Source organism: Balaenoptera acutorostrata, chromosome 19, assembly GCF_949987535.1.
Source record: "Balaenoptera acutorostrata chromosome 19, mBalAcu1.1, whole genome shotgun sequence".
Lineage (NCBI taxonomy): Eukaryota > Metazoa > Chordata > Mammalia > Artiodactyla > Balaenopteridae > Balaenoptera > Balaenoptera acutorostrata.
The window spans coordinates 13,174,704-13,200,676 of NC_080082.1; the positions used below are offsets into that span (position 1 = coordinate 13,174,704).

General features: G+C 44.2%; 1 protein-coding gene across 1 annotated transcript; it reads left to right on the top strand.

The window, feature by feature from the left end:
- The first annotated feature begins 3,941 nt into the window (after positions 1-3,941).
- On the top strand, positions 3,942-25,332 carry MLKL (mixed lineage kinase domain like pseudokinase). The gene is given in 11 exon segments (XM_057534951.1): positions 3,942-4,336; positions 8,146-8,604; positions 12,140-12,214; positions 13,073-13,268; positions 14,534-14,631; positions 15,699-15,834; positions 17,701-18,107; positions 19,220-20,005; positions 20,347-20,396; positions 20,648-20,788; positions 23,022-25,332. Coding segments are annotated over 7 exon segments (1,551 nt in total). The 5' UTR covers positions 3,942-3,951; the 3' UTR covers positions 17,903-18,107; positions 19,220-20,005; positions 20,347-20,396; positions 20,648-20,788; positions 23,022-25,332.
- The last annotated feature ends 641 nt before the right edge of the window (positions 25,333-25,973 follow it).

Consider the following 25,973-nt stretch of genomic DNA (forward strand, 5'->3'; position numbering starts at 1 on the left):
ATGGTTTTCCCAACACTATTTGTTGAACAGACTATCCTTGTCCCATTGTGTATTCTTGGCACCCTTGTCAAAGATCAGTTGATCATATATATGTGGATTTATTTCTGGGTTCTCTATTCTGTTCCATTGGTCTATATGTCAGCCATTATGCCAGTACCATAATGTTTTGATTACTGTAGGTTTGTAATATATTTTGAAATAAGAAAGTGTGATTCTTCCAGTTTCGTTCTTCTTTCTCAAGAATGATTTGGGGGCTTCCCTGGTGGCACAGTGGTTAAGAATCTGCCTGCCAATGCAGGGGACACCACAGGTTCATGCCCAGGAAGATCCCATGTGCCACGGAGCAACTAAGCCCGTGCACCACAACTGCTGAGCCTGCGCTCTGGAGCCCACGAGCCACAACTACTGAATCCCATGCGCCTAGAGCCCATGCTCTGCAAAAAGAGAAGCCACCGCAACAAGAAGCCAGTGCACCACAGTGAAGAGTAGCCCCCACTCGCCACAACTAGAGAAAGCCCGCGTGCAGCAATGAAGACCCAATGCAGCCAAAAATAAATAAATAAATAAATAAATTTTAAAAAGAATGATTTGGCTATTTATGGTCTTTTGTGTTTCCATATTAATTTAATTTAATTTAATTTAATTTAATTTAATTTAATGCACCATGCAGCATGCGGGATCTTAGTTCCCCAACCAGGGATTGAACCTGCGCCCCTTGCAGTGGAAGCATGGAGTCTTAACCACTGGACCACCAGGGAAGTCCCTCCATATTAATTTTAGAATTGTTTTTCTATTTCTCTATAAAATGACATTGGGAGTTTGATAGGGATTGCATTGACTCTGTAGACTGCATTGGGTAGATGCTCATTTTATTAAGACTCAATATTAAGTCTTCCAATCCATGAACACTGGTCTTTCCATTTATTTGTATATTGTTTAATTTCCTTCATCAGTGTTTTGTAGTTTTCAGTGTACAAGTCTTTTACCTCCCTAGTTGATTTATTATTCCTAAGTATTTTATTCTTTTTGGTGCTATTGAAAATGGCATTGTTTTCCTAATTTCCTTTTCAGATAATTTGTTGTTAGTGTATAGAAACACAACTCATTTTTTACGTTGGTTTTGTATCCTGCAACTTCACTGAATTCATTTATTAGTTCTAACAGTTTTGTGGGCTTTTTTTTTTTTTGGTGGGCTTTTTAAATGGCGTCTTTAGAGTTTTCTATAGATAAGACCATGTAATCTGCAAACAGGGACAACTTTACTTCTTTCTTTCCTATTTTGATGTCTTTTCTTTCTTTTTCTTGCCTAATTGCTCTGGCTAGGACTTCTATTATTATATCGAATAGAACTGGTGAGAGTCAACATCCTTGCCTTGTTCCTGATCTTGGAGGAAAAGCATTCAGTTTTTCACCATTGAGAATGATGTTAGCTGTGAGCTTGTAATATATGGCCTTAGTGATGTTGAGATAATTTTCTCCTATTCCTAATTTGTTGAGAGTCTTTAATCATTAAAGAGTGTTGAATTTTCTGAAATGCTTTTTCTGCACCTATTGAGATGATCATATGTTTTTATCCTTTATTCTGTTACGGTGGTGTATCACATTAATTGATTTTCATATGTTGAACCATTCTTGCATCCTAGGAATAAATCCCACTTGGTCATGGTGTATGATCCTTTTAATGTGTTGTTGGATTTGGTTTGCTAGTATTTTGTTGAGGATTGTTGTATCTATATTCAGCAGGAGTATTGGCCTGTATTTTTCTTATATCTTTGTCTGGCTTTGGTATCAGCATAATGCTGAGCTTATAAAATGAGCTTCAAAGTGTTCTCTCCTCTTCAATGTTTTGCAAGAGTTTAAGAAGGATTGGTACTAATTCATTTTTAAATATTTCGTAGAATTCACTAGTGAAGCCATCTGGCCCTGGGCTTTTCTTTGCTGGGAGGTTTTTGATTACTGATTCAGTCTCCATTACTAATTATAGGTCTGCTCAGACTTTCTATTTCTTCATGATTTAATCCCGGTGGGCTGTATGTCTCTAGGAATTTATCTGTTTCTTCTAGGTTACCCAGTTTGTTGGCATATAATTGTTCATCACAATCTCTCTCTCTTTTTTTTTTGCTCATGCTGCAGGGCTTTGTGGGATATTAGTTCCCAAACCAAGGATCAAACCCGGGCCCCTGGCACTGAAGGCCTGGAATCCCAACCCCTGGACCTCCAGGGAATTCCCCATTACAGTCTCTTTTGATCCTTTTTATTTCTGTGACATCAGTTGTAATGTCTTTTATTTGTGATTCTTTTTATTTGAATTTTCTCTCTTTTTTTCTTAGTGTAGCTAAGGGTTTGTAGAGCTTATCTTTAAAAACATAAACTCTGTTTCACTGATTTTTTCTATTATTTTTCTGTTTTCTATTTCATTTATTTCTGCTCTAATATTTATTTCCTTCCTTCTGCTAACGTTGGGCTTAGTTTGTTCTTCTTTTTCTAGTTCCTTGAAGTGTAAAGTTTGGTTGTTTATTTGAGATCTTTCTTCTTTTTTATGTAGGTATTTATTGCTGTGAACGTCCCTCTTAGTACTGCTTTTGCATCCCCTAAGTTTTTTTGTTTTTTTAATTTTATGTATTTATTTATTTATTTATGGCTGTGTTGGGTCTTCGTTTCTGTACGAGGGCTTTCGCTAGGTGCAGCAAGCGGGGGCCACTCTTCATCGCGGTGCGCGGGCCTCTCACTATCGCGGCCTCTCTTGTTGCGGAGCCCAGGCTCCAGATGCGCAGGCTCAGTAATTGTGGCTCACGGGCCCAGTTGCTCCGCAGCATGTGGGATCTTCCCAGACCGGGGCTCGAACCCGTGTCCCCTGCATTGGCAGGCAGATTCTCAACCACTGCGCCACCAGGGAAGCCCATCCCCTAAGTTTTGGTATGTTATGTTTCATTTGTTTCAAGGTTCTTTCTAATTTTCTTTTGATTTCTTTTTTGACAGGATAGTTGCTCAAGAGTTGTTTAATTTCCACATATTTATGAATTTTCCAGTTTTCCTTCTGCTGTTGATTTCTAGTTTCATTCCACTGTGGTCAGAAAAAATACTTGGTATGATTTCAATGTTCTTCAATTTGTTAAGACTTTTTGTGACCTAACTTCTGATCTATCCAGAGCAGAAGCTGCCTCTTGCTCCAGAGCTTCTTGCTCCAGACCTCCCCATGGAATCTGGCTGAAGCTAGTCTGCACTGAGACCGCATCCTTGATTAGCTATTTTCTCCCCCTGCCCTATCCTACCCTCTATCCTGAGAGCCTTCCTTCAGTAAATCACAATGTACCTGATTCTCTTTTTCGGACTCTGCTACTAGGGAACCTGACCTAAGAAGAAAACTGATGATGCAGTAGGTGGAGAACAACAGCAGGAGAATATAAATGAATAAACACCCCAGACATCCTCTACCCAGGTCTTCCCTATCCAAAAAGTCTTCTCATACAATCCAATTCTGTCCTTTTAGAGGAAACAGCCTGATGAGTTAATGAATGTCATTCCTCAGACTTTCTAGCTGGGGACACAGCTAACTGTAATAAAACATGACTCACACCAAAACAGAAAGCTCTGCAATGACCTTAGAGGAGGAAGTTGATTTCCGCCGAACCCTCCCCCCAACCCCAGCTTAAGTGTGTCTCTTCCTTCACTCCCTTCCCCCAACCTCAATATTTTCAAGCACCGAGAAGCAGACACAAGAACCTTCTCTCTAGCTCTGTTTTTTGCTCATCTAATCTTTCCCATATTGTGTCCTGGTTATAATAGTTTCCTGGGACCTTATTCTTTTCTGAATCTCCGGCCCCAAGCAGAGGGCCTGGCCCCAGGAGTACTCTGTAAATAATTACTGAGAAATTTGGGGAAGGTGGGGGAGTGTGGAAAGGGCAAGGGGAGAATACCAGGAGGAAGGAAGGATCCTTTGCTCTGAACCAGATGGAAAGAGGTTCTAGGGAACCAACGCACCCTGAGCCTGGGGTTTGGCTACAAGAGCCCTGTGAAAGCTCCGAGAAGGCGGGTCAGACTTCCCTGTCCGACTCCCAGTCCTTTAGCTGGCTCAGGGCAAAAACAGCCGCCGATAAAGCTGATTGGGGGACACGTGGAGGGGCCGAACGTCGCTTGACTTCGAAGGGACACATCCGTCCGGTGGCCGCGCGGCACGGGCACCGAGAGCAGGAGGCGCGGGCGAGGACTCGGCACTTCCCGCGGGGTCTCGCGTTCGCAGACTTCTCGCCCGGGAGGAAGGCAGTCGTCCGAGAAGCCGGGGTGTCTTCCTGGAACTGCGCACAGGACCGACTGGACGCCCTTAGGAGGGGCGAGGGTGAGTCTGGCAGTCGTCCCGGGGCGCGCGCGGTCCCCGGAGGCGGCGGGGCTGAAGGGCGCAGCCAGATTCCTGGGCAGTGAGGGGAGAGCCGCGGTGGGAGGTGGGGGTGACCCACGGTCCCATTTCCTGGAACTCAGGACCGAGTTGGTTTTCTTTCCTCTGCTCTGAGGGTGGAGCCGCCCGCTCATGTCTCCGACTGCTTCCAGCTAAAGAAGGCGCGGCAAAGGGGTGGGCTCCGGGTGGAGGTCGTTGTGGAAGGGCCTCGGGAACCCAGCTCAGAAGAATTGGCCAAGCAGCCCCAGACAGACAACTCCAGACAGTGGGTCATTGCCAAGGGAGATGATTCCAGATCTTGATGATTAATGCCCTCTTCCTTTTCTGGAGCCCATTTTAGACACAAGGAGAGTAACCTTATGTAAAATGTCTCATCAGGAAAGGTTGCTTGATGGCATTTTTCGGAGGGGAGGAGGAAAGTGGCATTAGAGTTCTCAGTGGATTTATATTGTTACCACTGTTTTAAGATTTTTCACTTTTAAAATTAATGACTTTTACCCCTCATTGTTTTTCTGCAAGTAACATATCCTTATCAAGGTTGTTAGCAGTTTTACATATTACAAATAGCACCTCAGTGCACATCCTTAGTATCCATCTATCTGTACACATATGAGCTTTTCCACAGCACAAGTCCCTAGAAATTCACATTGTTGAGTCAAAGTATATATGCATTTATATTCCCTTTCATCCTTTTGGTATCTTTATCCTATACTTAATAAGCCCTAAACAATTTTAGTAATTATAATTTTAATATCTTACAGGTAAGTCCCTTTTTATTACAAAAATCCTTGTTATCCCTACTAATTTCCTCTTTCAAATGAACTTGAGGATCATTTAGTTTCAGTACCAAAACGTCCCATTGAGAGTTTTATTGGAGCTGCATTAAATTGGATTTACCTTTGGAAAGGATTGCCAGGTTTGTCATTTTTAATCTTCCCAGCCAGAAAAATAACAGTTCTTTCCATTTCGTTTTTTGATTTTTATTGTGGCCGCGCCTCGAGGCATGCGAGATCTTAGTCCCCCAACCAGGGATGGAACCCGTGCTCCCTGCAGTGGAAGCACGGAGTCTTAACCACTTCTCCGCCAGGGAAGTCCGTCTCCATTTCTTGAAGCTTTGTTTTCTGTGGTTTTCCTCATACCACGTTATCACTTTTCCTGCGAAATGTATTGTTTTAAATTGTTGCTTTGATGAGTGGGATTTTTTTCCAATTATCTTTTGATTAGTTGTTTCTGAGATACGGCTTTTTTGATGAGGCTGGCAATAAGATAACTGAAGCTTGGAGCTATGAAGCTGAAATCCTCAAGGTTCCTTGAGCAACATTTTCACATCTGCCTTTGTCTCCGGTGGACCAGAGAAAGGTGTATAGTTCATTGCCCTCAGGAGTCCCAAGAAATGGCCTTGAAGCTATCTGCTTAGCAACTGCAAATAGCTGGGCAGCCTGAGACCCACTGAGTCTTTTTAGGCATGCCCTAATACCTGTTACTTCTCTTGTTAGATCAGTATAACTCTAAGGCAACAACAAAAATGTATCAATTAGTTGCTTATTTGGTTTGGCTTCTGCTAGTTTCTTACTCCTGCTTTTAAACCAGATTTGGGTTCCAGACCAATTACCTTCTTGGAATAGAACTGTTGAGATTAACTTTGTTTAAAAGTACTTTAGAGGGACTTCCCTGGCGGTCCATTGGGTAAGACCGCACTCCCACTGCGGGGGAACTAAGATCTTGCCTGCCAAAATAAAAGTCCTCTGGCAACCGTTTCCGTGGACTTGTACTCGTTTAAATGCAACCTTTCCCTACCTCAGGATCTTCACCTATACAATGCAGATAACCACAGTGAGCTTGTGGTTCCAAAGCACTTAGCCTGTAGTAATCGTCGCTATTATCATCATTCATTACTGAACCCAGTTGCCTTTGGTTGCTAGTACAGCAAACACGATTCAAATGAGCTTAAACAATAAGGAAGATTATTGGTTCATGAAACCTGTAATTGAGGAAATGGGTAGGCTTCAGGGTCAGTTCAAACCACCAGTGGCTCAGTGTTGTCACTGAGGACTCATTCTTTTCTTTCTGTTCTGCCATCTGTAGGTTAGCCTCATTCCACAGCTTTAGAGTCAGGGCTCCATGCTTTCTCACTCATATTCAGAGAGAGGTTGAGAGTTAGAAGCTGACTTCCTGGGCTGTCTTAGGGGAACCAGGAAGCTCCCCAGCCAAATGTACCCCTCAAAGTAGCCCAGGTGCCCAGTTTTGAACCAATGACTGTGATAAGCTACTAGGAATTGTCTGATGGCTTAGATCAACATTTCTCAACCCCTGCACTATTGACATTTTGGGCTGGATCATTCTTTGTTGGCGGGGCGGGGTGGGAGGCATCCTATGCATCGTAGCACCTTGACCTCTACCTGCTAGATGTCAGCAACACCCATCCCCTAGTCGTGGCAACCAAAAATGTCTCCAGATGTTGCCAAAAGTCCCAGCAGGGAGTGGGGGGTGTGTGCAAAGTCACCTTCAGTTTAGAACCACTGGCTTAGATACAAGTCTCACCCTTAGAACCGGGGGTGGGGCCAGCTCCCCACAAACTGATTGCTGAATGGAGGAGGAGCAGATAGTCACAGAAAATTTGGGCAGCAGTAGGAAGTAGAGAAATGGATGCTGTGTAGGCAACACAGATGTCTACCTCAACTCCTCTAGGCCTGCTGAAAAATCTTAGTCTTTAGTGCAAATGCCTCTGAGGGGTCAGCACTTACAACATGAAGGCTTATTGATGAATCGGCCAATGGGGAGGCTGGAACAAATTTACAGAGTGCTAAAAACACAGTAGAGAGGGATGGAGGTGAGAACCAGGGAGGCAGGGCTGCTCAAGCACTGGGAAAAGAGACAGAAAAGAAGATTTGAGATTGCAGAAGCCAACTTCTATTACAGTCCTGAATATCCTCAGCCGGCTGTGGCCAAGGTTGTAAACTGAGGCTTCATGGGCAATATCCAGTTGACAAACATACTTTATTTGACCAACACAGTGTTGGACTGCACAGTTTTTAAAACATTTTTTGACTTGGTTGCAATATTTTAAATTGAGAGATTTAACATAAAAATCCAAATTTCTGATTGCTCTTTAAAAACTAGAAGATCTTCCACCACTGAGCCCTTTATCCTTGAAGAGTTGGTGACTTACTAGGTAATCCTTGCCTTCTTTAGAAAGGGCCTGAGCTTTTCAACCTACTATCCTATAGTCACCCCTATACTTTGGCAGGATATATTTGTTAGAATAGGCTAAACTTATTTAATAAATAGACCCCAAAATATAATGGTTCAAATGCAATAGAAATTTAGTCCATGGCAGATATTCCAGGTTTATGAGCAGCTCTCCTCCAAGTGATGATTCCGGGATCCAGGATTCTCCCTTCTTGGGCTCTACCACACCTAGGGCTACATCATCCTGTGCAACCAGCTGACAGTGTGTGAAGGAGACAAACCTGATTCAGCCCAAAGTAACACTTATATTACTCACACCCCATTGGTGAGAACTAGTCACATGGCCACATCAAGCTGCAAGGAAGGCTGGGAGATGTAGTCCTAGCTGGGCCAACACTTCCCAGCTAAAACTGGAAGATTTTGGTGGACAGCAAGCCATCTCTACCTTACATGAAATTGATGGAGAGACCTCTACAGCCATTTAAATCACAGACACCCTTAGCCCAGTAGTAAATACGCAGGAGATTCCTGGGACTTAAACAAATTCCATCTGTTTCTTCCAGATATGGATCAATTGAGGCAGATCATCTCCTTAGGCCAGCTTATCTACAACCAGTGTGAAGAGATGAAATACTGCCAGAAACAGTGCTGGCGTCTAAGGAACCATGTCCATGGCCTGCTGCAGCCTCTGCAAATGCTCCAGGCCCAAGGAGAGAGGAGCGTGCCCACCGAGATAACCACTGCCCTGAAACGTTTCCAGGCTGCCCTAGAGGAAGCTAAGGAGCAGTTAGATAAGTTCAGCAATAAATCCAATATCCAGAAGTTTCTAACAGCAGGGCATGACAGAATACTCTTCAGTGGAGTGAGCAAGAGGCTGAGAGATGTCTGGGAGGAGTTCTCACTGCTGCTTCAGGTGGATCAACAGATGCATATTTCAAGCATCAACCCAGGAGCATTCTGGCAACAGGAAGATCAATAGGATGCAGAGGAAGACAGGAAGGTTATCCAAGGACTGAGAAGTGGTAAGGAGTTTTTTTAGAAGGGGGGACTCCAAATGGGGGTATATTAGTCTCATTTTGGTTTACCAAAAAATCAGGAAGGCTGAAGAGGTTTTAGCAGGTGTCTATTCGTGTAACTCAGAACTCCGAACATCCCTGGGTACAGACATGGTGGGGGCTGGTGAGATTTGAGTGTGCCTCCAGTGGCTGGGTGGGTGTGATACTGATGAGTCGTGTTTCCCTTTCCATTCTCTTTGATGTCATTCCTCCTAGCCTTAGTTTTTCCAGGACCTTCCATTAATATGTAAATTATCCAGGAAGAAAAATTCACTAATTATCTAAACAAACAGGAATTGAGTACCATGTGCCAGGCACTGTTCTAAGTGCTGGAGATTCAACACAGAGCAAAATACACAAGATCTTTGCCTTCATGGAACATAAAGTCTGCAGATAGAGGGCTAAGTAAATTATTTTATCTAAAGGCAATGAAAATCGTACACATGGTAATGAGATGGAAAGTGACAGTGGGTGCAGCGAGAGTGGTCAGGGTGACATTTGAATGGATACCTTGAATAATGAAAAGGAGCGAGTCATGTGAAGTTGAGGGAGAGGCGCATTCCAGGCCGGGAAGACAGTGAATGCAAAAGCCCTGAGGTGGGAATAAATATGGCATGTGCAAGGAACAGCCAGAAGCCAGGATGGCTTTAGTGTGGTAGGTGAAGGAGAGATACCAGGTTAAAGTGGGGAAGTAGGCCAGAAGATACAGGAGCAAGGTCATGCTGGTCCTGGTAGGCCTGATAAGAATTTTAGATTTTATTCTGAGTCATTAGAAGTCAGTGAAAGGAGATCCTTAAATGTGGGCCTGTCATGATTTGATTTGTATGAAAAGAAAATCACCCAGGCTGCTATGTGCCAAATGGATATGTATTAGTCAATTACTGCTGCACAACAACCCATACCAGAACTCAGAGGCTTACAACAATAGTCATTAATTCTCTTGCTCACAGATCTGTGGATCTGCTGGGGTTCTCCTGATCTCATGTAGGCTTGGCTGGGCTGGCCTTTAGGCACCAGGTCCAATTTGGGTCTGTTCCACGTGTCTCATTCTGGAGCCAAGGCTGAAGCAGCAATGAGTACCTGGAGAATGTTCTTTCCGAGGTAGAATGGCAAGAAGGGAAGCTCAACTGTGCCAGCACAGTTCAAGACTCCATTTGTATCACATCCGTTAGCATCCAAAGCAAGTCATATGGGCAAGCCCAGCATGAAGGGACAGGGAGGGTGGGGTGCCCACTATGAGGCTGTGGCCGGAGTGTGGATCTCTATAATACTACTACATGGGAGTGAAGAATTGGGAACAATAATTCAGAAAACCCCAGGGGGCAAGAGTGGAAGTTTGGGGACTTCCCTGGTGGTGCAGTGGTTAAGAATCCACCTGCCAATGTGGGGGACATGGGTTTGATCCCTGGTGTGGGAAGATGCCACATGCCGTGGAGCAACTAAGCCCATGCACCACAACTACTGAGCCTGCGCTCTAGAGCCCACGAGCCACAACTGCTGAGCCCGTGTGCCACAACTACTGAAGCCTGCACGCCTAGGGCCTGTGCTCCGCAACAAGAGATGCCACCACAATGAGAAGCCCACGCTCCGCAACGAAGAGTAGCCTCCGCTCGCCGCAACTAGAGAAAGCCTGCGTGCAGCAACGAAGACCCAGCGCAGCCAAAAATAAATAAATAAATAAATTTTTTTAAAGTTAAAAAAAAAAGAGTGGAAGTATGAGCCCAGTTAGGAGACCACTTTAGAGGCTAGGTAAGAGATGACAGTGGCTTGAATTAGAGTGGCTCGAATTGGACTCGGCAGAGGGCAAGGCTCTAAAGGGATTAGACACGGGCTAGGTTGGACTGGGGGATGACAGTAGACCCAGGGACCACCAGAAGAGGGAAGAGAGGGAAGGATGGACCCGTGACCTCTTTACACTTTTGCAGATCCTGGTGATATGAATTCCAAATCCTTCCCTCTTTTTAGGATTGTGGGTGGAGGGAGAGGAATTAAGGGGACAGTGAAAGACATTTGGATGAACCTTCAGGTAATGGAACTCAGAGGGATAACTGTTCTGCCACCTTGATGTGGAGGGTGGTCCATCCCCAATCAGGTCAGCAGGAGACACTCAAACAGGACAAACCAGATATGGAAGAGACCTGTGGGCAAAATGTGTTCTTTTCTGGATGAGGAAAAGTGAGGCATTTTTAATCCCCCAACCAAGTACCTGCTGCCAAGGAAAAAGAGAGTCAGGAATTGGGTTGGAGTGAGGTTGGGGGTGGTGCAGAGGCTGATCCAGCCAAAGGGCAGGACTGGTCCCTGGCCTTCCTAATCGTCAGAGTTTTCATTGGTCCACTTTCTGGTGGAAGTGGCCCGTTGGTGTCATCAACTTGGAGGAAAGGATTTACTTCCTGCAATTTTGTAAAAACATTTTTATTGGGTAATACATTCATATAGTACAAAATTCAAAAGATACAAAACGGACCCAGCATGAGACATAAATCTGCCACTCTCATCCTTGACAGCAAGGTTCCATTCCAAGACACACGCTCTCTTACCAGTTTCTTGAATAGCCTTCTGGAGATTTAAGTTTATATTTTGTTGTTTGTTGTTATTGTTGTTGTTGTTGTTATTGTATAATCAGTTGCATGCTAAACACACTGTTCTCCTTCTTGCTTTTCTCTTTAAATAACCTTGAATATTATTCTGTATATATGCCCATAGAGTTGTCTCATATTCCTTGGTAAACATGGACCAGATATATTTAAGCATCTCCTTGTTGATGGGCATTTAAGTTGTGTCCAGTTTTTCACTATTGTAAATAGTCCTGCAGTGAGCATCTTTGTATATATTTCAGGATATCTTTAGGGAAAATTCCTAGAAGTAGAGTTACTGGGTCTAATTGCTGGGTCAAAGAGTATGGACATTTTAAATTTTGATACAGGTTGGCAGATTACCCTCCACACAGGTTGTAGAAATATCACTCCTACTAACCATGTCTGAGATTGTTGCGATTTTCCTGGTTTGAGCACTGAAGGTCCCATATCCTCAGAACTCCTCAGTCCTGAGAAAACTGGGATGGTTGGCCACCCTATGTAGTGTATGATCAATTTTTTAACATATTTCTGAATATATAAATCAGGATAGGTTAGATTATACTATGGTTCAAAAAAAGAAAAAAAAAACAACTCAGTGTCTTAAAGAAAGAAATGTCTATTTCTCATTCAGGGAAAGTCCAGGAGACTCTCCAAGGTAGCTGTTCTCCTTCCAGGATGTGTCAATATTATGGCACTTTGATGTTGACACAGACTCCCCTGAAATCTCTTTCACTTCACTTCTTGGCCAAAGCAAGGCACACAGCCATGCCTCGGGGCACTTCCTGTGTGCTTAGAAGTGGAGAGCTGAATATTCGTGAGCAGTAATCATTCCTACTGCAATGAATATGATAGATGAAAAAGGATATCTCGGTGTGCTTTTAATGAGCATTTCTATTTTTGAGTATCTGCTGCTCTTTTTCTTGCAGAAAATGAAACCATAGAAACTTTATTGAGGCACTTGGAAAACAACACAAAGAAAACCATCGAAACCGTGAGGAGATGTGAGTTATCACGTGCCCTGCTGCTTCTGACTGCCCCAAACTAGAAGTCATTAGTTTGCTAGGAACTCCAGCCCACCCCGCCCCCCCCCCTTGTCCATTTTCTGGGCTGGATGGCTGGAAGCAGCCCACAGGTTTGGGGATGTGCTCATGGCTGGCCCAGGCTTCTGCCCCTGGAGTAGCGTTTGAAGGGAACTTCTTGACCAGCCAGATATCTTCTAGCACCTGTCCAAGTGCTGACAACTTCCTTTAGATAGCTTCAAAGCTTCAAGTCATTTGCTGAATTTCCAAGAAGAAATTCAAATCAAGTTTAAAATGCTTATCCATTCTACACATCTGTGAGTCTCTGCTTTATGCTGGAGCCAGTGCATAGAGGAAACTAAGATGCAGAGAAAGACCCTGCCTTCCGGGAGCTCCCAGCCATGGCCTAGAGGAAGGGAGAGAAAAGAGAGACATGTGAGCACATAACAGCGGTGGGGTCACTGAGCTTGAACTATGTATATACCTATTAGAACTGAAATTACTCAACAAGATGCCAAATGCTCAGGTGCCAAGCTGTGTGGCAGTAGGAGAAGATGAGAGAGATGGGTTGAGATGGGGGCGTAGGCTGGAGACAGGGAGGATCTGAAGAGGAGGGAAAGGAAGTACATGAGACATTTCTATTAACCATCCAGATGTGTCTGTACCAGTCACTCAGAAGCACTGGGACCTCGCTTCTGGGATGAGTCAATCAGAAGCTCCAGGCAGGGCCAGCTTTGGTTCACGGTGTAGGGCTTCCCATTCACATGTTGCTAAGATGCCTCTTCCCTTATGACACACACCCTCCTCAGCTTATTGACTCTTTATTACCTTTTCTCCTAGGGATGAGGTCAGTCCCACAGAAACGCAAGAAGGGGCTCCCAGAAGATCAAGTCAAGGAGATTAAGAAGGAGGAGCTTCCAGAAGCCGATTGGATCCTGCTAAAGGAAAATTAATTCAGCACACTTTATGAAGGAAAACAGCGCAAATCTCCAGTGGCCATAAAAGTATTCAACAAACCCCAGGCCAGAGACATTGGGTAAGTTGTTGTGCAGAGTTCTCTCTGTAACCCCCCAAGTTACTTCCTCTCTATAACTCCACAAGGAGAAAGGCATATTGTCTCCATATTTAGATATAGGGGAACCCAGACCCTAAAGGGTTAAATGACTTGCTCTCCGCTACTAAGGAGCAGAGTCTAGACTTAAAGACATGTCTTCCAACGTCAATTCTGGAAACTTCTCTTATTTTTTCATGTATTTAGATATTTTTAAAGATGTATTCCTGGGAATTCCCTGGCAGTCCGGTGGTTAGGACTTGGCGCTTTCACTGCCGTGGGCCCACGTTCAATCCCTAGTCAAGGAACTAATACGATCCCGAAAGCTGCAAGGTGCGGCCGGGAAGAAAAAAAAAAAGATGTATTTCCTTTTATTCCTGTTTCTTAGTTTCCCATCCCTTCCACAGACAATAAAGTGTTTTGTTTGTATGTGTTCTGGCAAAATGTATGTTGTCATGATATGTGTGTACATTTTATTTATTTATTTTAATTTTATTTATTTATTTATTTATTTATGGCTGTGTTGGGTCTTCGTTTCTGTGCGAGGGCTTTCTCTAGTTGCGGCAAGTGGGGGCCACTCTTCATCGCGGTGCGCGGGCCTCTCACTATTGCGGCCTCTCTTGTTGCGGAGCACAGGCTCCAGACGCGTAGGCTCAGCAACTGTGGCTCACGGGCCTAGTCGCTCCACGGCATGTGGGATCTTCCCAGACCAGGGCTCGAACCCGTGTCCGCTGCATTGGCAGGCAGATTCTCAACCACTGCGCCACCAGGGAAGCCCTGTGTGTGCATTTTAAATTTTCACAAACGGTAGTGTTATATGTCTGCTGCCTACTTTTCTTACCATTCTCACTCAGCATCATGTACTGTACTTGTAGTCCTTTCCTCCTGACTGCTGTCCATGGTGGAGATCCACATTTTGCCTTTTTTTCCAGTGATGGAAAACAACCTGTTTCTAACTTTTCCTGCATCAAAAATAATGCTGCCTTTAGTATCCCCTTATGGCCCTGTATGGGAATTTCTTTGGGCTATATTGCCAGGAGAGGAATTGATTGATTATAGGGTATGCGTATATTAAATTGACTAAGAATTACCAGATGACTCTTCAGAACAGGTTGTATACACCTGTACTCACCCCTGGGAGATGCTGACGATCCCTCACACCCCACATATACACAGATGGTCACTACACTGAGTGTTCTCTGAAGGACCTCCCAATCCTGAAATACTAATTTCCCCTTTTATTCTCATAGAACAATGAGGCATACTTTCAATAATGAAATCAGAACCATGAAGAAATTTGATTCCCCCAACATCCTGCGTATGTTTGGGATTTGCACTGATGAAACAGGTAAGGCTGCTTCTAGGACTGGGTATGCTTTTGGTGGTCTGTCATATGTCTTCTGTGTTTTACTGCATTGCATTTTTAAAGAACAGCTCAAAGGGTGGCATCTACACAGTGCTTTTTTATCAACGTTAATTTTTTCACATCCCAGGATGCAGGTTCCCATCTTCTTTCAGGAGAAGAGGGCTTGAAGTTGGCTTCAGCCCCAGGGCTGGTTTGCACTAATGCGACCATATCTCCTCCTGCTGGTTCACTGGGAACCAAGGAAATGCTTGTTCAGATGCTGACCTGGGTGATGGGTGGGTTTTGTTGCAAGAAAACGTTATAAAGCTGACTGACCCAAACAAGGAATCTAACGTTGATCATTAGTGCAGAGTGAATCTAAAAGCTAGATTAACCTACCCCTTTACCAAGAACCTCACTCCTCAGGTTCATTTTAACTTTAATTTTTTCAATGTGTCTGCATTTTCCCTCACAGCATGGCCTCTCCTGCTGGTTATGTTTTGCTGCTCTTGCCTACAGAGAGGACAGAGCAACTCCCATCTTATCCTCTCTGGAAGTTTCTCCACAGCTTCAGGCGACCTGACTTTGGAACATAGAATCCCAGTCTAAAGGAGAACTTCCAGTGATGTTTATCCTCCTGGGTGACGGCCAAGGCGACTGACTCACTCTGTGTGTGTCAGTTCTTGCATCTCAGGCCCGTGCCCTTGACTTCCTGTCTGAGCTCCCCTCACCAGCCCCTGCAGTCTGTGCCTCATTTCTTCCTTCCATACATATTTACTCAGCTTCCCGTGAGCACTGTATGCCCTCCTGGGATATATGGTTGAGTCTGGGAGACATTACTCAAATAACTAAGGGAAATGTAGAATTCCGACATGCCAGACGCCACAAAGAATACCCACAAAGACTCGGTGGGTATTGGACCCATTCAGGGAGCCAAACTGCATGAGATGGAGATGGAGAAACATAGCAGAGGCGAGTCTGTCTCTGTAGACAGATGGTGGAGTGGGCTGCAGAGAGTAGGCCCTCTGAGTGGGGCTGGGTCTTCATAGTGTTTGGCTCCTTTCCATCAGTGACCCCACCTCAGTTATCCATCGTCATGGAGTACTGTGAGCTCGGGACCCTGAGGGAACTGCTGGATCAGGAAAAGGACCTCACCCTTGCCAAGTGCATCATCCTGGTCCTGGGGGCAGCCAGAGGCTTATACAGGTACCAGGTGGGGGAGAGGGCGCCAAGAAGAACGGAATGAGTCTGTCTTCTTTACTGATAGTCCCAGAGATAAAGAGAGAAGAGGCCAGAAGCCCCAGGTAGCCTTCCCTTCCATAAGTTGTTTTACTACTTAATTCTGATTGTAACACCTGAGACAGAAGGGGGACATGTGGCTTAATCCAGTGAGCACCAGCTCCCAGAACTGAGGGTTGAATTTAACGTCCAGGCTGCTGTTGTGGAATTGGACAGGCCTTAGTCTTAAGGTTACCAGATTTAGCAAATAAAAATACAAGATGTCCAGTTAAATTTGAATTTCAGATAAGCAGTGAACAATTTTTTAGTATAAGTATATCCCAAATATTACGAGACATACTTTTACTAAAATTTCAGATATACAGAATTTCATATAAACCATAATACTGTTTTAGTACTTTTTTTTAAAAAATGTATTGATTTTCCAAAATTAAAAATGAGCTGGGTGTCCTGTATTTTATCTGGAAGCTCACACATAGTCTATGGTTCCTTTAGCCCAAGGGCCCTCAAAGGTCAGTCACTCACAGACCGCTTACATGGTTATTACCGTAGTCACAATAATGCCAGCATTATTTACTTAATATTTTCCTTTTAATCAGCTCAATTTTTAAAAACCTAAATAAGTTTTTTTTAAAAAAAGGACACTTTCTATTACTACCATAAATTGAAGATGAGAATCACTTATCACAAATAGGTGACCACAAATAAAACCAAAACAATGTTACTAAATTCTGGCTGCATGATGCCTCCTGCCCAAAGGTCTGCAATTCAGACCGGCGTTCTCTTTGTGCAGAGGAGATGTCAGCAGATTTAGGGAGGTATTAAAGACATCCAACACCAAACTGAGACTTTCTTCTTGACGTAATCGGAAAGACTGGAATTAAAAGAAGAAGAATTTTCTCACTATGTCATCTTGCATACCACTTATCCATGCTTTTGGAAATACTGCCTTAGCTCTTTCTTGGAAATCATAAAGTTTATTCCTTCTCGACTCCCTACACTAGTGGGTTTTATGAGAAGTAATTTTGGACTGCAGGAGACACTGTTAGTGCCTATCCAGGTGGCCTCTGATCCTTTTTACCTGCTCTGCACACTCATCCCCCCCTCAGCATACTTTGCTGCTAAGAGCTCATGGCCGCCATCTGCAGAGGAACATCCATGGGCGCCGGAGCCCCTTGGCCCTGAGAGCTGAAGGTGCCCGGGAGCTTTATAGCCACCTGTCCCTCTCCCCCCACCCCACCCAGTCCACAGTCATTGAACAACAGGTGTGAGTACAAAAGTCCAGCTCCTTTGCTTCGTGCAGAACAAACCCTGAGGGGTAGTTATCCTCTAGAGGTCCCCGTGGGGTCAGTCTGAGCCTGGAACTTCACCTGAAGTCATACCCTTGCTTGATTTCTTCTCCTTCTCTGTCCTGCTTCCTCTACTCCCTCACCTGGTTTCTCCTGGGAATACCTTCTCTTAATCAATCGCTTGTACCCAAATCCGTGGCTCATGATCTGCTTCTGGGAGAACCCAACCTAAGGCCAACTCTGTGATAACACCCCAAACTGGGAGGCATGGGTTCCATTAATCCAAAACACTTAGCACTTACTAAGTTGGTGGGAACCCCAGCTTCACATTCTGTTTCAACCAGAAGGGTCCTAGGTATGGTCCAACCATCCAGCCATGCCTCTGAGCCCTTTGCTTTGCTCAGTGCTTCCCAGGCAGAGCACCACAGAGGCGTACAGCTCACAACTGTCAAATCTCACCTCTGCATCCTGGTTTTCCCACCTACCCGTGGATAGCAAAGTCTGTGCAAAGGTCACTAATGTTCCCTGCGTTTGGTCGTGTCAGGCTGCACCATTCGGAAACACCTGCAGAACTCCACAGAAACATCAGCAGCACAAGCTTCCTGGTAACTAAAGACTGCAATGTGAAGGTGAGTATGGCCTTCCAGGGGCCCTTTGAGTTCGACCTGTGTGACTGTTTGGTGCTCGGAGAGGGACGCACGTTTCCCAGAGGCCTGTGCCTGCTCGTTTCTCTGCCTTCACCTTAGAACTGAGTTCAACTCTTCCCCTGCCTGGACAGCTTCCCGTGTGCCCACCACAGGACAGACTCAGTCCTGCCTGCTCTTCTGATGCCCATCGTCCACCACTGCCCAGGCACTCAGCAGGGATGGGCTAAGAGCCATTTCCCCTTAGATGCCTGGACACCACTTCTGTGTCCCTGCAACACCCATGAGGGGATCTTCTTAAGCCCAGGTAGGCATTCAGACTCACAGGCCAGCCATAGCCCACACTTGGCACCTGGAGGCAATTAGAAGGGTATCACACAACACAGCTTGCCAGCAGGGCAGTGTCAAATCCTTCTCTCCAGCCGGAGACGCCACACCTGTCCCCACAATCCTCCAGGAGATATTCTCATCCTCATCCCAGGTGCGACAGAAAGAGGCTCCCCTCGGGTGGGTGCGGGGCCATCCAGGTTTAGAAGCCTCACAACTCACAGGAGTCAATATTCTTTCTTTTTTTTTAGATTTATTTATTATTTACTTATTTATTTTCTTTACTTTTTTGGGCGCGTCGGGTCTTAGTTGCGGCACACGGGATCTTCGTTGAGGCATGCGGGATCTTTCGCTGTGGCACGCGAGCTCTTCCTTGTGGCGCATAGGCTTCTCTCTAGTTGCGGTGTGTGGGCCCTCTAGTTGTGGCACATGGGCTCTCTAGTTGAGGTGCAAAGGCTCAGTAGTTGTGGTGTGCCAGCTTAGTTACCCCACGGCATGTGGGATCTTAGTTCCCCGACCAGGGATTGAACCCGCGTCCCCTGCATTGGAAGGCGGATTCTTTACCACTGGACCACCAGGGAAGTCCCCCTATAGCTCTTTATAGCCCGCATCCCCCCGACCTCTTGTCCATAAACGACTTACTAATCACCCATCATTTTTTAATCAGCAGCAATATTACTTAGGAGCATAGGTAACAGTCAGCTTTTGTCAGTTTCCTGGGGGAGTAGAGCTAAAAAGTTCACTGAAATTCAGATTCTCCTATGGAAGAGAAAAGGGTTCTGTTAACTCGATGTCCACAGTTCCCAAATGCTAAAAGAATATCTTCTCTGTCATCCACAGATAGCTTTCTCTGAATAACAGAAGACGGGTCTTTTCTGCCTTTCAGATGTCTTTCCCCGTAGCTGGTGTAATATAAGTGTTCGCAAAGCATGGTCCTTCTCACACCTGACTGTAACATGTGCTGTTCGGCCTTTCGCCCCTGGTGGCTAGCGTGGAGCCAGATGTCAGAGGATGTCAGTGCTCACTGAACATGTCAATGAAAGGGGGAGGAGCCACCTAAGTGTCTAATCCTTTTCCTGACCTTGCCCCTAGTTTTGGATCCCTGGCTGCGTTTAGGGCTGGCAGCCCTCTGCACATGGATGGTGCTGACGACAGATGGGCGTGGACCAAGGAGAACGCACACTCCCATGACTTGTGCCGTGGCTTCTTTAAGAGCATGACATTGACCGTGCAGGGTCAGTGGGGTAACAGGCTGCCTATAGGTTCAGATACAACAGAGAGGATACCCCTGTGTTGGTTTTTTGTGTGTGTTTTTTTGTCTGCTTCCGAGAGAAAACGAGCCATCAGTGACTCCAGGCACCCCTGTCCACCCTCACTCAGTGGAGCTGAGTCGTCAACTGAGAAAGCCCTGTATCTAACATAGTAACACTAGAACAACAACATACCGAGTCTTACAGGTGCTTTATAACCATCACCTCAAGTAATCCTCTTGCCCCATTTTATAGAGAAGAAACCTCTTTGTGTTCCTCTTGGTCGTTACACCATAATAAATTGAACCCAGGATGCCAGCCAGAAGAGTAGCCACAGAACCAGAAGACACCACTGGAAATACATCCCAAAGGAAAAAGACCATCCCCTGAAAATCAGGTGTAGCACCAACCCATTCCCTCTACCCCCACCCGAGATGGTGCTGTTTCTTTCTGTCTCTGAGTCATTCTCTATCTAGCTTGCAGGATTTGAGTTGAGCAAAACACAGACTTCCATCAGCTGACCAACTAAAGGAAAAGAAGCAGAGAGAGTCAATTCTGCCACATACATCTCACCTCAGAGACTGGAAAATGTGTATAATAAATATGACATAAAAGCTGAAATATACAGGTATGTTTATGTTCTCGTGCAGATTCTAACTCAGATGAACGGGGCAAGAAAGTCCAAGTCAAATGCCATTAAGGAGGAGCATCTTAACTCTGTTGAATGGAATTGGGTGGTAATCAGAAAATTCACTGTGAGGAGTTCCCTGGTGGTCCAGTGGTTAGGACTCTGCGCTTTCACTGCCATGGCCTGGGTTCAGTCCCTGATTGGGGAACTGAGATCCCACAAGCTGCTCAGCACGGCCAAAAAGAAAAAAAGAAAATCCACTATGTTTTCTGGAAATGGCTAGAGGGGCATGGGAAAAGGGAAACTTGTTACAGTTGTTCAGTTTCTTGTTTCTCTTTTAGCTTTGGAATCGTCCTCTGGGAAATCGCCACTGGGAAAAGCCCATTTGAAGGTAACCAGTGTGAAAGTTGGCTCAGATGGTGCTGGGATTGGGTCGCCTTCCAAGAGACTACAGATTCCCATCAGTGCTGTCCTGGGCGCTTTGTTCTTCAATGTGGTCATTGCCTACGCTTGTCATTGGGGTCATTGGAAGCTCCTGTTCCTTCAGTTCTCAAAGTCCCTAGTGCCAGCCATCAGCATCCAGAGAGATGTGTGTGTGCCAGAGCAATTTTTAAGCCTCCCATCCTATCATTTCCATGCCAGGCTGTGATTCCAAGAAGATCTACCAGCTGGTGGCTGTGGACCGGCAACAGGAGCCAGTGGATAAAGATTGCCCTTCACAGTTGCAGGAGATCATTGATGATTGCTGTGCATATGAGCCCTCCAGGAGGCCCTGTGTTAAAGGTAGGGCTTTTTCTGGTCTAAAGAGCATAGGCCACATGTGTTACTTAACATTTGTGAAAGATTTTCCTTATGTATCACAACCAGGGGTTGTTTTGCCCTTCGGGGGACATTTGACAATGTCTAAAGACATTTTTGGCTGTCACAACTCAGGGGAGGTGGGGTGGGGTGGACATGCCACTGGCATCTAGTGGATAGAAGCTTCTCAACATCCTACAAGGCACAGGACAGCCCCCTACAACAAAGATTATCCAGCCCAGATATCAATAGCACAGGAGTTCAGAAACCCAGCCCTAAGGGCATTGTTTAGTCTAAAGTGGGTTGCGGGGGCTTCCCTGGTGGCGCAGTGGTTGAGAGTCTGCCTGCTGATGCGGGGGACGCGGGTTCGAGCCCTGGTCTGGGGGGATCCCACATGCCGCGGAGCAGCTGGGCCCGTGAGCCACAACTGCTGAGCCTGCGCGTCTGGAGCCTGTGCCCCGCGATGGGGGGGGCCGCGATAGTGAGAGGCCCGCGCACCGCGATGAAGAGCAGTCCCTGCACCGCGATGAAGAGCAGTCCCTGCACCGCGATGAAGAGTGGCCCCTGCTTGCCGTAACTGGAGAAGGCCCTCGCACGAACTGGAGACCCAACACAGCCAAAAATAAAGAAAGAAAGAAATAAAGTAGCTATAAAGTGGGTTGCGAAGGCAGATTACTCCAGCCTATATTCTTTCTCTCCCTTCCTTCTCTTTTATCAGCATCCTGGGGATAATTTCCTCTACTCAGACTTTTATTTCACCATGTTATCAGCTGCTCCTCCATTTCTTTACACCATCTCCCTCCCTGGGAATGTCTCCCTCTCCCACTCTAGATCCAAATTTCTCAGACTTTCCACAAAGCTCCAGACACAAGAGAACATGATTCACAGGCAGTATCCCCGGATTGGGGAAGTGTTTCCACTGAAGTTGCTACAGAGGTCAAAGATACAAAATAATACTTTTCTTATCTTTATTGTGATACGTATCACAGTACAGCAGTGTATAAAATATATATGTGCAATTTTTTTTAAGTCAGAGGAAAAGAACATCACATATCCACCCCTGGTTAAAGACTAGAACATTGCCACCAACTCAGAAACCACCTGTGAGTCCCTTGCTTTCACATTCCTGTCCCTTCCTCCTGGAGTAGCCACTGTCCTAACATTTTGGTAAAAATTTGTCTATAGTTTTACAACCTAGGTACACTATATTATTTGGCTTCTCATGTATGAGGACTTTTTGTGAATGATGTCATGCTGTATTCTACCATAACTTGCTTCATTTGGTCAATTAGTATGAGCAAATGATTTGAAATTCATCCATGCTAATGTGATGGTTTCAACTCATTCGTTTTCACTGCTGTACAGTAGGTCACTAGATCACCATGCACCTTACTTACCCCTTCCACTATCGATGGATATTTTAGTTGTCCTTAGGAACCACTCCCTTAAACATTCTTGCGCACGTTTCCTGAGAAACACATGTGAGAGTTATCTTGAGTTAGAGACCTGGGGGTGGAGTGCATTGTTAATTGAAGATGCAATGCCTTGAGAGAGGAACTAAAGAGACAGATGTCCAGGCTTTGGAGGTAGTCCCCCAAGGACAGAGCCACTAATTACAGAAGTGTCTGGCATGAGGACTGTCCTTCAAGGCCTTCTCATTTGTGGTCCATCGGGAATCATGCTAACAGTCATGTTAGCAGGTATCTCATCCCTCCCCCTCCTTCACCCCCATCCCTACCTTTTGGGGTGAAAAATCAAAACCCTGGCCTAGCTTCTATCTGAAACTTTCTCTCTGCCACCACAGCGTAGAAGAGCAGATTCAATGGTGCCTCCTGAAGAATTAGCCTTCAGGGTGGATGAGACGCTGACAGTATTTTCTATAGTACCCTCCTCTCCTTCAAATTCTCCTTTGTCTTCTTCCTCCTCTTTCCAGGGTCCTTAAACCCAGGGTCCTCCAGGTATTAGAGAATCTAATACCTGAGACTAATTCACACTAAGATGTGAGCTTACCCCTTCCACAAGCTAGTTGTATTTTGAAAGTTGACAGAGTAAGAGGGATCATCATATCACAAAGGCATGAATGCCGGCGGTGGCTTAGTTTCCAGCCAGACCAAGGGGAATGCAGTTTCTACGGTATTGTGAACTTTGGAAATGTCTGTGTTTCTAATGTGGCTCTCAGTTCCTGCCCTTGTCTAACTTTCTGTTCATTCATTCACAGAAATCTTAGAGAGACTGTCTACTTTTTGTTAAGCCAAGTATTGAAACTGAAACTGAGTCCCTGAACAAGGAGCTGGAAGAGCACAAGCTGGGCATCTTTCTCCCTCATATCCTTCAGCATGGAGTTATTTGTGGGTGCAGGAAGGCAGCACTTGTCTGTTACAAATAGAAAACAACTCCAGTAATACAGAGCCCATCCCACTCCAAATGATATTGTCAAAAATACACCTCTGATGGTAACTCTGATAGATGTTTTACAAAAATATATCTCTCTCTGGATCCACACCTCTTGGCAATTCTTGATTTTTTTTAACCTAGAACATTTTTTAAGTAAAAAAAAAAAAAAAAGGTAAAGAATAAACATGAACAAGTTGAACATTGAAAATGAGTCTTTTCTAGAGCTTATCATCAGGTACTACTATTTTCATCTTTTTAAAATCTTTTGTTCTCTTTGCTGTAGGAGCTACAGTGAACATGCTCCCTTATAGATTAATTATACACGCTCTAGCAGACCCACAAGCAGAGGTAGATTGACTGTGAAACTAATAAAGCTTAATCTTCAGGGCCCCTCACTCACACAAGACATCTTCCAAAGTCTGGTACCTAATTTTTTCCTCAACATTTATAAATATAAATATTTTCAAATACACCGAAAAGTCAGTAGAATTATACTCTGAACATCTGTATAGTCACCACCTATATTCTATACCTAACAATTCACTATATTTTATCACATGCGTATCAGTCCTCCCCTTCCTCTTCCCATCCATTGATCCATCCTTATTTTTTATGCGTTTAGAAGAAAATTTCAGACATCAGCACACTTCATTCCTAAACACTTCAGCATTTATATCATTAACTGCAGTTCAATATTTGTTTACAGGGGTTTTTTTTGGCGGGGGGGAGGTAAACTTTCCATGTTGTGAGATGCACAAATCCTAAATATACCATTTGATGAGTCTGACAAATTCATACACATGATTAATCCAAACCCCATCAAGATGATGAACAGTACCATCATGCCAAAAAGTTCTGTTATGCCCACACAATCAATCCTTCTCCTCACTCTTGCCCCACAATTCTGATTCCAACAGCATTTTTGAGGTATAATTGTCACACAGTAAACTACACATATTTAACATGTGCAATTTGATGTTTTGACATGTATGCACCACTACAATCAAGATAATGAATATGTCCATCAACTCCCAAAGCTGCTTCATGCTCCTTTATAATCACTCCCTTCCATGCCACCCCCTCCCCATTTCCCTAGGCAACCACTGATCTGCTTTCTGTCACTATAGATTAGTTTGCATTTTAAAATTTTATATAAATGAAATCATATGGTGTATAATAAGTTTGCCTTCTTTCACTCAGTATAATTATTTTGAGATTCACCCATGTAATTGCATGTATCGATATTTTATTCCTGTTTTACTGTTGAAAACTATTGCAATGTATGTGTGTAACCGTTTATTTATCCATTGGCCTGTTGATGAACATTTGAGTTGTTTGTAATTTTTGGCTATTACAAATAAGGCTGCTATGGATTTTCATGTACAAGTCTGTTTGAATATATGATTTTATTTCTCTTGGGTAAATACCTAGAAGTGAACAGCTAGATCATATGGTAGATGTACGTTTAACTTTTTAAGAAACTGTCAAACTGTTTTCCAGAGTGGTTGTGCTATTTTCCATTCCACTAGTAGTATATAGAGAGTCCCTCTATATCCTTGCCAACATTTGGTATGATCAGCCTTTTTAATTTTGGTGATCCCGATAGGTATATAACGATTGGTATGTCATTGAGCCTGTAGTTTGCATTTCCCTAATGACTAATGATGTTGATCATCCTTTCATTTAATTTGCCATCTATATATATTCTTTGGTGAAGTGTCTGTTCAAATCTTTTGCCCATAGTTGTGTTGTTGTTTTGTTTTACTAATTATTGAGTTTTGAGGGTTCTCTATATACTGTATTCTGGATACAAGCCTTTTATCAGATAAATGATTTGCAAATATTTTCTTCTTTTTTTTGGCGGGGGGGTGGGGCACACCGCAAGGCATGCGGGATCTTAGCTCCCCGACCAGGGGTCGAACCCGTGCCCCCTGCAGTGGAAGCACGGAGTCTTAACCACTGGACCGCCAGGGAAGTCCTGCAAATATTTTCTACCAGGATTCAGTTCACCTTAACAGCGTCTTTTGAAGAGCATACATTTTTAATTTTGAAGTCCAACTTGTCAGTTTTTGTTTTTATGAATCATGCTTTTGGGGGTGATTTAATAAATCTTTGCCTAACCCAAGGTCATGAAGATTTTCTCCTGCTTTCTTCTACACATTTATAGTTTTAGAATTTACGCTTAAGTCTGTGACCTCTTTTGAGTTAATAAGGTGTGGATTATTATGTCTTCAAATATTTTTTCTTCCCTATTCTCTCTCCTTTCCTTCTTTGATTCCAATGACATAAATGTTAGACTTTTAGATGTTGTCACACAGATCCCTGAAGGTCTGTTCTTTCTTTTTCTTTTTTCTTCTCTGTTCTTCAGACTGAGTAATTTCTGTTGCTGTATCTTCAGTTTAATCGACTCTTCTTTCTCTCCAACTTTGCATTAAGCTCATCCAGTGAATTTTTAAATTGAGATATTGTATTTTTAAGTTCTGGAATTTCCATTTGCTCCTATTTTTTATGATTTCTATTTCTCTGCTGAGATTTCTTTCGTGTTCCTTCATTATAAGCATGTTTTCTTTTACATCCTTGACAGTGCTTACAATAGCTGCTTTAAAACCCCTGTCTGCTAAATCCAACATTTAGGTCATTTTGGGGTTAGTCCCCACTGATTGACTTTTCTCTTGATTATAGATTATCCTCATGTTTTTTCATACCTCCAGTAATTTGGGATATTTCTTGGACATTTTTATTGATAGTTGTAGAGAGTATAGATTCTGTCATAGTT